This window comes from Chinchilla lanigera, unplaced genomic scaffold, assembly GCF_000276665.1.
Source record: "Chinchilla lanigera isolate Chin_1 unplaced genomic scaffold, ChiLan1.0 scaffold00040, whole genome shotgun sequence".
In the NCBI taxonomy this organism is placed as follows: domain Eukaryota; kingdom Metazoa; phylum Chordata; class Mammalia; order Rodentia; family Chinchillidae; genus Chinchilla; species Chinchilla lanigera.
The window spans coordinates 14,278,621-14,290,775 of NW_004955441.1; the positions used below are offsets into that span (position 1 = coordinate 14,278,621).

Consider the following 12,155-nt stretch of genomic DNA (forward strand, 5'->3'; position numbering starts at 1 on the left):
TCTGGATAAGAAGCCCTGGCAAGGCTCGGAGTTATGATTGTCCTGCCTCAGCCTCCCCAAGTGCTGGATTACAGCAGCTTGAAAATGGAGCCCAGACTAAACCCTATGCCTAACGGCACCATTTCTCTGTGGTACTGGGGATTGAACCTAGGGCCTTCCCTCTGAGCTATACCCCTAGACATTTTTATTTCAGAACAAGGTCTCATTAAGTTGCCCAAGCTAGTCTTGAACTTGCTGATCCTCCCGCCTCAGCCTACCAGAGTGCTGGGATTACAGGCTAGGCCACCATCTCTGGCTTCTGCGGGCGTGTGAAGCCCATACTATCTCTACCACAGGCTCCCTGACAGGACACACAGGAGGACCACAGGGACTGCTGCTGCTCCTAGAAACCCGAACGAAGTCCTTCGGGGCTGCAGCCAAGAGAGTTTTCATGGGGAGGGGGCTGTCCTTCAGCGGGGCTTTGTCCCCAGGAGCCGGCTGTCTGTCCTCTGGCTCTCCTTCCACTGGTCTTTCCTGCTCCTTTTCTGAGGTAGAGGGAAGGGGCCTCCACTCTTCCCTCAGTCACCCGCCTGGCACATCTAGGACAAGCGGGCCATCTAGGTGGGACTTGACTGGGGCTGGGGGACGGCATGCAGAGTGAGATGCGGACGGGATGCTGCCCCCGGCTCAGGCTGGCCGGCCCAGGCAGGGTGTGCATCTGCCCCTTGGTCCCCAGCCTGCCCTGCCGGCCTCTTCCTCGCGGCCGAGGTCCTCTCTCCACCCTCAGGGCCCCCTCAGGCCGGCTGCTCCCCTGCCTGCCCAGAGCCTCCGTGGGAATCTGGGATCTGCCTCCCTGCAGGACTGAATCTGGACGAGACGCACCCCACCCCTCCCCCTCCCCGGTGGGCGGCCTCATGCTGGGGCCCCCGCAGGGGGGTCAGCACCAGATGTGCAGCCGTTCGCACCAACCTCCAGCCATTCGCTCCCTCCACGACCATCCGAGGACCGAGGTCAGCCCACACTCAGCACAATCCCTCGGTCAGGCGGTGACTGCGGGTCCCGCATGTACACTAGGTGTGTGACTGGCTGTGTGGCACTCTGCCCAGACTGAAGGGGACAGGCAGGTCTGGATTGCTCTGACAGTCCGGTGACAGTGTCCCTCTGCCCCCGAGCCCCGAGCCCCGGCTCCTCGTGCCTGCCTCTCTTCCCCTCTGCCCTGCTGACCAGTCGGCTCTGCCCAGGGGACCGGGCACGGCCTGTTCTCCTCCATCAACATCGGTGGGCTCAGGGCTGGAGGAGGCTGAGCCATGGGTCAGGCCTAGTGTGGCGCTGCTGCCCAGCAGCTGCTTCCGGAGTTGGGGAGCAGGGCCCAAGCTCTGGAAGCCTCAGCTGGGGGAAAGGCAAACCCGGCTCCTCCTCCCTGGCTCCTCCTCCCGGTCACACCCTGCAGAGGTGCAATCCAGCCCCAGGTTTGCACCCAGCTTGCTACTTTGTTTATGCCACAACTGATCTGCCATCTCAGTTTGCAAGAGGCAGACACTTGGGGGCTTTATTATGCCGCTTGACAAAAGCTGTGAAGCTCATTCCACAGCCTGTCTGCTGCCGCCTTCGCAAATAGGGCCAGGAGACAGGGCCTGCGGGGTTCAGCTCAGAGAGCCTGGGCGCGGCCCGGCGAGGCCAGCCGGGATCTGCGTCGCGCTTCTGCATGGGGCGGCCTCCGGTGGACACGGGACACACACTCCCAGGGGGTCATGGCCACCCCATGAAGGAGCCCAGCAATGCAGGCCACCAGCGGTTTCTCAGAAGCGGGAGTGCTCGGGAGCCCGTGCCCGTTACCGCTCCAGACAGACGGGAAGGCCTGACTGCGGCCCTCTGGGACCTGCTGGGCTCTGCTGGGCTCTGCAGTCACCTTGCGGAAGGGGTGGGAGGAAGTCACTTGCAGTCCAACCTGGGATACTTTCGACAGTCAAAGTGGCACTGCTAAAAACTACCCCAGGCAGCATGCACCGACTGCGCTGGTTTAAGAAACCGGGCTGCACGATTAGACGCAGCTTGCAAGGCGGGTCCCATTGCAAAGCTTTATGTAGTATTCTCAGAAAGGTGGTCCAGGACCCAGAAAACCGCTCCGATTAGATGCAGCTTCCAAGGCGGGTCCCATTGCAAAGCTTTATGTAGTATTCTCAGAAAGGTGGTCCAGGACCCAGAAAACCGCTCTCTTCCTTTTTCTTTTTTTCACTGGGAATTGAACCAAGAGCCTTCACATGAAGCTACACCCTGCATTTTTAAATGTTTTGGGATAGGGTTTGGATAAGAAGCCCTGGCAAGGCTCGGAGTTATGATTGTCCTGCCTCAGCCTCCCCAAGTGCTGGATTACAGGAGGAATCTGCATTTTAACAAATATTCCCCAGATAGATGTGATATAAGTGGACGAAAATCATTTAAGATACAGTTACTAAAGTATTCCAGGTGACCCTCCTGGCTGGAAGCTTGTCCAACCGGGAACATTTCATTTGAGTTTCCACTGTAGCTGTCTCCTTAACAGCCGTCTCTAACCCCGCACTGAGCTCACTGAGCTGTGGCCAGGCCACTTGCAGAAGTGACCCGTCAGCAGGAATGTGCTCTGTTAGTCTTTGCCAGCCAGGATAACCCAGTCCTTTTCCAAGACTGGCTGAAGGGTGGGGTGGCCTAAGACCACCGGTGCAGGGAGGCTGGTTCAGGAACCGCCGTGTGGCCCCACTCAGGCCAGCGAGATGAGAGAAGAGTTTGAGGGTATTTCTTTGTTAAAAGCTTCTCCCTCTTAGAAGAGCTGCCCTGAAAGCCTAGGGGAAGAGGTGGTCCCAGGACTGGAGCCAGGAGAGCCCGCTTGAGCTCGAAGCTGACACCACAGAAGGCCGAGTCTTACCGTCCCAGGAGTCTTGTCAAATCAAAGCTGCCGTGCTGCCTGTGTAACCTCTGGACGTGCACTGCACGAGCCCCTGAACCCTGCTTAAACCTACTGCGACTTATACTCGCCAGCAGGGCTGGTGGCTCGGGGCCCCATTAAGCAGCCTGGTGTCAAGACAGCAGTGCCAGATTTGAATTCAGAAGTTTGACTTCTGAATTCAAAGTGATGGAAGCAGGTCACTGTCACTAGCTTCCGTGGGGACAGGCAAGGAGGCCGCCTCTGGCTAGCGCATGGCTCCACTCCTCAGGGCAACAGGATCCCTGGGGGAACTTAGGGTGCACCTGGTCCTCAGGTGCGTCCAGACCATTCAGGGGACAGTGAGGGCTCAGGCCTTGGTGTAGCACTGGGAAAGACCTGTGGAGGAAGGGGTAGTTGTGTTCAGCCTCGAAGATGGGGATTCAATGGCCCGAAGGGGGTGCACAGGGCCCGGGGCACAGCTGGGGCTCAGCCCGCTGGTGCCCGCCCGGGGCTCTGGCTGCTTGGCAGAGTGGATCTAGGGAAGGACCAGGAGAGCACTGGGAGAAGCTTCTGCCCACCTCGCACGCGTCTGGGTGGGTGGCTGCTGCCTCTAGGCTAAGGCACCCGGAAGCCCTGAACAGCTGGCGCTCAGAAGAGCAGCTCAGGAGTCTCCATTCCCTGCGTGTGGGAAGGGCCGGTGCCACCTTTCTCACGAGTGTGGGCAGTGTTGGGAGCGGGGCTGCTGGGGGCCACACGGACACTAACCTGGGGCTTCTCCCTGCACTGAGGCATACAGTCAGGGCCGACCTCGGGATGTGGCCGAGAGGACTGCACAGGGCTCCCAGTCATGGCAGTGCCCGAAGCACCAAGCATCACTGGAAAATGCCCAGGCGAGGTATGGCCCTAAGCTCACAGCAGAGGCGCCCAGGGGAGGCAGGCAAGCGAGGAGCGAATCCTGCTGCACACGGAGCTACGAGGCAGAGTCCCCGCGTGTGCACCCAGGCTGGGCTCTGCCCCGGACCTGCCGTCATCCCTCCAAGCCCGACCTCAATTTCTTCACCTCTGGCCCCTGCCCTGGGTAGGAAGCCCACCAGGAGGTAAGCACCATCTTTTTCTTTTCTTTTTTTTTTGCCTTTTTGAGACAAGGTCTCACTATGCAGTTCAGGCTGGCCTTGAGCTCACTTTGTAGCCCAGGCTGGTCTTGAACTCGCAGTGATCCTCCTGTTGCAGCCTCCTGAGTGCTGGGATTGTAGGCATGTGCCACCACGCCCAGCTGCACCATCTTTTTCAATCCTAGAGTCGAATGGCTATGTGCGTGTGTATTTAAAAGCTGGACTGCTGGGGGAAAGCTAAGTCTATGGGCAGAACTAGATGAGCAGCTCCCCGAGGGCAGAGGTGCTGGATTCCTCCCTGCACAGTGCGATGGGACCAGGACTGGAGCCTCCATCTCCCACCGGTGCTCAGTGGCCCGGGGATGCAGAGGCCCCAGTCGGCAGGACAGTGGGAAGGCCTCCCCTGCTCGCTGTCTGGGGCCTTCGGACGACTTCCTTTGTTTAATGACAGGAGGGGCGGGGCGGTGAGCAGCTGGGAGCCAGGAAAACAGGGCTGCGCCCAGCAGGGGAGGGCCAGTAACTTCTTCCCCTTGGCCCCGGGGTGGATCCCGGGCCCTCCCCACCCGCCAAGTGCTTGTTAATGCAGAAAGGTTTTGATGAACTGTGAGCAGAGGCGAGAGCCACCCTCGTCGGCCCAGCCTTCCTGCGGTGGGGCCGGCTGCGCCCCCCACCTGCCTTTGTCTCTGGGATTAAGCTTTTCTCTCCTCACCAGAAATCATTCAGCAAAATGAGTTATTAAAAGCCAGTTAACTACTTCTGCCTCCGGTAGCTCCTGCTTAACAACCTCTCCTGGGGAGCCCCGAGGAGCCGGCGGGGAAGATGACTCATTTACATAGAGCTGGCTCCATCCTGCCCCCCAGAGCTGTCCCTGTCTCTCTGATGACTCATCTGCTTCAGGGATGAGATCACCCCCTCCTGCCCCCAACAAAAAGAGCAAAGCCCAAACCTCCGGCCAGAACTTTGGGAGAAGCCTGAGTCTAAGCCCGGAGAAGCCTTGGGTGTGACAGAGGCCCGGCCAAGTACAGCTCCTGCGTCTCCCAGCCCAGGGTGCCCCAGGAAGAGCTCCCTACCCGGCAGCTCCAGCAGAGAGGGCGGCAAAGGCTGCAGGGAGAAGCAGGCCCCTCTGCCCTGCTCGGGGTGTCAATCCAATCCCATTCCACCTCCGGGCCTATCACAAAGAGCAGGTGTGCCAAGGAAGCAGGCGGTCGATCAGGAAAGCAGACCCCTGTTGTCAGTGGACAGTTAAGCCCTCTCCGTCAGGTCCCAGTCTACGTACCTGGGACGCATTTCCTGGTCCCTTACCGGTACCTGCAGCTGCACATCACCTTTGAGGGCCCCACGCCCAGCCGAGTGGGCACAACCCTTGAGAGGAGACTTAACAAGCCGGTCCTGCTGCGCCCCGCCACACTTCGCGCCCCTTCACCCTGTCCCCACAGCAGGTGGCCCGGCTGACTTTTCCACAGGAGTAAGAGGAAACGAGGGCAGAAGAAAAACAAACCCATTGTTGAAAGCTGCAGCCAGAAAAGTACCCTGGAGGGCCCTGAGAACCCGCTAGCCTACTGAGGTGTGTAGGTAGGGCCTGTCCACAGCACCTGAGCACACGGGTCTCTGCTGGGGCCTGGCGAGGGTCAGCAGGAGCCGGGCTATGCCCACTGGGCTGAGGGGAGAGGCATGACCCTCCTTGACCTGGGTAGGGTGCTCCTAACTGCACCTTTCGTCTCCACCGCCACAGATGGAGGGCTGCCCGTTCTCTGGTTATTATCTACGTGTTCCTTAACCTACCCCTCCGCTACTTCCCACACTGCTTTCCCGGGGAAGACAAGGCCCCTGTCTTAGATGTCCTCCGCCCACAGGATGCAGGGGCTCAGCGGCTACATTATGGACAGGCTGGCTGCTGATCTAGTGGCCGCCAGCAGACTGTGCCAGATCGCTGTTTCCATCTTGACTTTGCTTTCACTCCTTTGACATAGCGAGGCCGGCGTAACAGGTTCGTGAGACATGGGGCAGAGAAGGGACACCGCAATGCACGACGCCGCCTGCACGCTGCGGCCTGAGGCTACCGGAGCACATGTGGGCTGCGCGCCGCGGGTTGACTGGCTTCCTCCGTGCTGTGGGAGTTGTGGGGCTTCCCCGCTGCCGGACCCAAGGAACTGGCTCCCAGAGGCGGCTGGAGTCAGGTGGCTCGGGGATGGCTCTCGGAAGCGGGCTCCACCTGGGACTGCCGCCTGCCAGGGAGGGGTGATGTGACGGGTGCCTTAATAACCCTTAGCTCGAGCGTGGGGCGCCGGCGTGCAGCCAGGTGCTTGTAGTAACGGGACAGGGTGTCTGGTCATGCTGCTGTGGGCAGTGCCCCTGCCTTGGTCTCTGTTTGGACTCGATGTGGGGGTGGCCTTGTTCATGGCTCACCCCCTGGTCACGAGGAGGCCCTGTCGGTGCTTGGGAACTGCTACATCCTACAGGTCAGCGCCGCCCCACCGAGCGCTGGCCCAGCCCTCAGTGTCCCACGCGGCATCTCACCGGATGCCATGTGCTGTTTTTGTAGAAGAAATTCTTTCCCAGGCTTCCGGCTCTCCCGGGGACGTATGTGCACGCGCGTCCATGTGCGTACTTGACTCCACCTGTGGGGCTTGCCTCTGGGTTGTGGAAATGTGCATAGCGTTTTAGTTTCTTTCTTTTTTTTAAATTTAGTTTCTTTTATATACTTTCATAAATATTTCACATTTCCTGGGACGCAAATGGGGTAGTTCCTACTTTTGATATTTTTTGCTTTTTGTCTCTTTGAGACAGGGTCTCACAACACAGTTCAGGCTGGCCTTGAACCTGCAACGATCCTTCTGCTTCAGCCTCCGGGTGTGCGCCACCACACCCAGCAGTTCCTATTTTTAAAACTGTAACTTCACTCCCGACAAATGCCGTTATGTTGTCACTCTTCTAAGTAAAAATGAAGACGATAAGGCTCCCGTTCTGAGGACAAACGATGCCCATGATGTCCTGTGAATATAGCAGGGAAGGACGTGGCAAGGGCTGCTAGGTGAGGAGAGGAGAGGCCAGGAAGGCTTCCTGCAGGAGGTGCTGCTGCAGATGAGCAGTGAAGACCCCTCAGCAAGCAGGTGGTCGGGGGCCAGGGTCCGGGAGGTCTGTGCTGGGCAAGGATTCCGAGGTCACATGGGTAAGACTTCCCGGGGAATAGTATAAAAGTGAGGGCCCCTAGGACCCCGACATTTAAAGGGTGGTGAAATGAAAGAGATGCTATCCATTTAGCAAATACTCCATGCAGACCTACTATGTGCTAGGCAGGCACTGAGCTAGGCTCTTGGGATTCATCAACGATCCAAATACACCAAGTCTTCTGCCTTCTTAAAGCTTACACTGCAGCATGGAAGACGAATAACAAACCAAAAACAATACACGCGTCTATTATGTGGCATGATAGAAGGTGGTAAAAGTGCTACGGAAAAATGGAAAATAAAAACTAGAGGGGGTTGGGAGGCTGAGGCAGGAGGATTGTTGCAAGTTCGAGACCAGCCTGGGCTACAAAGTGAGCCCAAGGCCAGCCTGAAACACACAGCAAGACCCTGTTTCAAAAACAAAAAAAAACAAACAAAAAGCTAGAGCACATAGTGGGTGCAGAGTGCCACAGGGTGGAGCAGGTAGGTTGTGTGTGACTTGGGTCAGACCTCATTAAGGACATGACATCTGATCCAGCATGCGAAGGAGGTGTATCTGGGGAAGGGCGCTCACCCAGGCTAAGGGCCTGAGGTGGGAAGGCTGGAGACTGAGAAGACAGGAAGGGTAAAGGAAGGAAACAGTGGAGAAGAAGACGAGCCAGGAAATCCCCCCACTCCCAGACCAAAGCTCAGCTGACACAGATGTCTCAGAAGACGAGAGACACTTGTCACTCTCAATGATTTTAGCACAAAGGCTGCTAAACAGATAAACCAAAGGTTTTACAAGAGCGGACGTATAATCAATATTCAAGCTCACTGCAAGTGGAGATGCTGAATACATTTGATAACCTGATACATTTGTCTTTTTCCCTCTATCAGCAGAATCTCATGCAATGTTAGAAGGAAATTAGATTAAAAGAACAGCCATCAACATTGTTAATAGCTCTGGACAGTGTGGGGCAAATTTGAATGTCTTATCTAATTTAATCATCGTGATAACTCAGTAAAGACAATGTCCCCATTGTCCCCGTCTGGAAGATGAGGAAATTGAATCCTTGAGAAATAAAATGGTTTACGGGACATCTATCTTCCTTGCTTGTGAGCCAACATTTGTGTCCCGCCCCCCCCCACCCCCTTTCCTCACCCCCATCTCTCCACCCTGAGAGAGCAGAATCACAACAAGGGAACTATCTGAAGTAACATCAGTTTGTATTTTGTATGTGGTGTTTATGCTCTCAATCAAGGTTTATCTGCTAAAACTTTTACGTGGCAGTTAAAAAAAAAAACAAAACAAAACAGTGTGTGTCTCAGCTGCTGAGAACAGAGGAGGGGGTGAAGCAGGAAGTCTGGGTCCAAGGCTGTGGAGTGACAGGAGAGGTGGCCCGGACCAGCCCAGGGGCTGGAGGGGCCGAGGAAGGGAGCCACAGGGCAGTTGCAAACAGCGGGGCGGGTACCCGAGAAGACAGGCTGATCAAGAAGGGGGCAGAAACTTCTAGAAGGGTCTAGTGGGATCTGGCACTTGGAAGGGAGCTCCAGGCGCGAGGAGAGTGGGCAGAGCCTTGTGGACACCGGGCTTCGGGGAGCAGAGAGGAAGACAGGATGCCGGTGGGGGAGGAGCCTTCAAAGCCACTTCCTAGGGGGCCAAGGACACCCCGCTTCGGGGGGAGGAGGGGAAGCAGGGTGGCTGTTTCCCTTACTTTACCTCAGAGGAGCTGAGCCCTGGCCCATGTGTCACTCACGAGGAGTCTCGGTTTGGGCCCGCAGCCCCTTCCTCTCTAGGGCCTTCCCTTCATCCCACAGGGAGGTCATAAGATCCGGGAGATAGTACAGTTGGCACAAGGGCTGGCACAGAGTGACACTCAGCCCGACGCCTCAGCCAGGAAGGAAGGTCCCCCCAGAGGGCAGAGCGGGGAGAAAGGCCTCACCGGTGTCTGCGGAAGACAGCCCACAGCCCACCAGCTTCCTCACAGGGACCCTCACCCGGTACTCGCTTTCCTACACCGTGAAGAGCTGTTCCTGCCATCACGAGGTGAGGCTCAGCATCCGCCCGGGGGGTGAGAGGGCAAAGGCCCGCCCCCGAGTCTGCACAGGAGCAAGGGCAGTGTGTTCCCTCCGCCGGACTCCAAATGGTCTCTCTATATTTAGCTCAGTAACCAGAAAATAGCAAGTGTGGTCCTGGTGTCCTCGCTCCTCCCCAGGGAACGGGCTTCTCTCTGATTTCGCGTGACCTCTCAGCCTTTAGGAAAGGCTGGCAGAAACTTTTTGGTCTGTCTTCTGCCAAACCAAAACAGCCATCTTTGACTACGGCCCTTATTTGAAGTTCTAGGAGATCCCTTCCTCCCGGAACTCGGTGCCCAAAGCTGGTTTCCTGGGCGCTTACCCACCCGCTTCCTGTTAGAGAGCCCGGCTCGCTGTTCCCCCTTTCGGGAAGCTCGGAGCCAGCACAAAAAGGGAAGGACTGCCGCCGGGCTGTCCCCAGCACCCGCTCCTGCCTCATGCCTTTTCAGTATCCTAGCGTCCTTCCTCTCGCCCCTCCTTCAGTCCCACCCTCTGCCCACAGGATGCCGAGTGCTGCCCTGTGCTAGACCCTGCCCTGTCCTCCCGATGCCCAGCTTCTTCTTACTGCACCGGGTCAGAACCCTTCACGGATGCACACCAGCTTTCGGGCTATTACAAACAGTAACAATTTCTAAAAATCACCGAGTCACAGCAGTCCAACCAAACACATGGGATGGTTTTTCTAAGGAAGCCTCCTGCCAGGAAGGTTCTGATGTGCTTCAGTCTGAAGGCAGGGGATGGTGTCAGTGGCCCCCTGGGCTCCTGCTGCAGGCTGAATTGTTGCCCCCACCAACCCCAAACCACATGTGCAGGTCCTGACATGCAGAACGCGGCTGCATGGGTAGCTCGCTCCTCTACCAGACGGCCCTAGTCCCGTCTGACTCATGTCCTTGCAAGAAGAGATGAGGCCATCAGCAGACACAGAGGGACGCCCAGGTGAGGCGATGGAGGAGAGACACCTACAAGCCACAGGGAGAGGCCGCCAAAGAAACCAGCCCGACAATACCTTGACCTTGGCTTTCTTGCCCTGGCACTGCAAGGTGGACAAATGCCTGCAGGCTGACCGCCTCGTCTGTCCGTGCTGCAGCCCTGCACATCCGCCCACCTGCCTGGCTGCAGAGGCTCAGGCACTGCATCCACTCACTGGTGAAGCTCCCTACAGCACCAGAGGGAGCAGCCACGCTGGATGCGAAGCTGGGATCCTGGGCGGTGTTTACATCCACCCTGCCGACTGCAGGGGACTGCTGGACCCCGGAAGCAACCTCCCCTGTGAGGCGGGGCAGCCGAGGACCAGCTGCTTCTGTCAGGCCTGCGGGGCTCCTCCAGGTTCTGGTGGTGCGACCTCCCCCAGCCTCGCTCTGACACGGTCTCCTCACCCCCGCCTTGGGCTCAGGGCCTGAGGCACAGTCCACCCGATGGCAGGGGCCGACTGAGTCCCACAAGCGCTCTGCCCCGCACAGCACAGGACAAGTGCCTCTGCCGAAGGTCCTGGTTCTGGTCTCCCGCTGATTCCATACAGCGCGGGGTGCTTAATAACAAGGGGCTTTGCTTTGTAAAAGTTACATACTGATGAACTCTGAGTCGCCTCTGCCCGCCTCCCTGTCCTTGCTCCTTGGCCCCCTTCCCAGGAGCTCAAGGGGAGGGTGTCCCAGCGGGTGGGTGAGGGGTCCAGCAACCCTGGGACTGTTCTGGGGTCTTACTGCCCTCAAGAGTTTTCAACTGGGCTTCAGCCTCTCAGGGCAGATTTTCATCCTATCAGAAAAATCACTGCGCACTGTGACCCCGAGATGCTCAGCAGGTGGCGTGAGGCAGGAGGACCAAGGCCGGGGGATGGCACCCGGCTGTGTCTGGCTTCCGCTATGGGGGAAGCCACCGCGCAGGTGACAAGCCAGGAAAGGGACGCCACCGCTCAGGCTTCCTGGGCTCACCTGCGGGGACACACTCGACGTTTCTGCCTAGGTAAACACTGGGTCAGGCCTCATCCTCATGGCGGGTGTGCGGGGGTGGGGGTGGGTTGCACCTTCTAAAGGAGTCGTTGGGGTGGGAGCTTTACTTGAGCAGACTCGTCCATGCAGCTGTGGCAGAAAGGCCGCCGGGCGCAGTATCACTGACCCGGCGCGCCGCCAGCCGCAGCAACGGCCGCTGCCATGACAGGTGCAGACAGTGACTGCGTTTCTTTCAAGCTCCAGTCGCTAAGCCGTGATGCTTTCCTTACTGGGCTTGGGGGGCCTCACGGTCATTTTACACAGTTTAACCCCCTCTCCCACAACCACCAGGCAGGGGCTGGGGGACCCTCAGTTTTCCGACACACGAGCTGAGGCTGGGGAAGGCGCAGTCTCGGGTCACTGGGTGAGTGAGCCGTGATTGGCGTCAGAACTGGCTCAGGCTGCTGCGTGCCTCTGCTCCACGGCGGACACCCCAGATGACAACAGCATGTGTCCCCCGAGGTGTGTGCTCTGCGGGCTCCTGGGGAGGACAGAGGCAGGGTCAGGAAGGCCCTGGGCACTGCACGGACTGGTCCTCCGGGCACTGGGCTCACCAGCTGGGTACAGGGGACGACTCCTCCCCTCAGCTCACTTCCCTGATGCTGGAGCTCTGGAAATGGACATTTAGTAGTTCTACAGTCAGCATCTCCCATCCCTCTGGCGGGGGGCAGTCACTGCTCCTGGGAATGGGGGTCCCCCGGGGGCGGGCTGAGGCCCCAGGGCCGGCCCCTGTCAGCTCTTGGCCAGGAAAGGCCAGCAACACCCTAGAAACACACCCTCGCCTTCAGCAATCTTTCTATGGCACTGGCATTGCTGCCAAAGCAGAGTGTGCAAAAGTAGAGATAGACGTCCACTCGGACGTGGGACAGACATGGAGACTCTCGCATCTCAAGCTGCCCTGGGCCCCTGCCATGTGCCCATGGTGCCTCGGGGACAAGTGATGCCAAAGGAA

The 12,155-nt window shown here is 58.2% G+C and overlaps 1 protein-coding gene across 1 annotated transcript in view; it reads right to left on the reverse strand.

Moving 5' to 3' along the window:
* Kcnk12 (potassium channel, two pore domain subfamily K, member 12) overlaps positions 1–3,019 on the reverse strand; it is an 11,610-nt gene extending 8,591 nt beyond the window's left edge. The window contains exon 1 of the mRNA XM_013517518.1: positions 2,976–3,019. Coding sequence (XP_013372972.1) covers positions 2,976–3,019 — 44 coding nt within the window. The remainder of the gene's footprint in view (positions 1–2,975) is intronic.
* Positions 3,020–12,155: the final 9,136 nt, after the last annotated feature.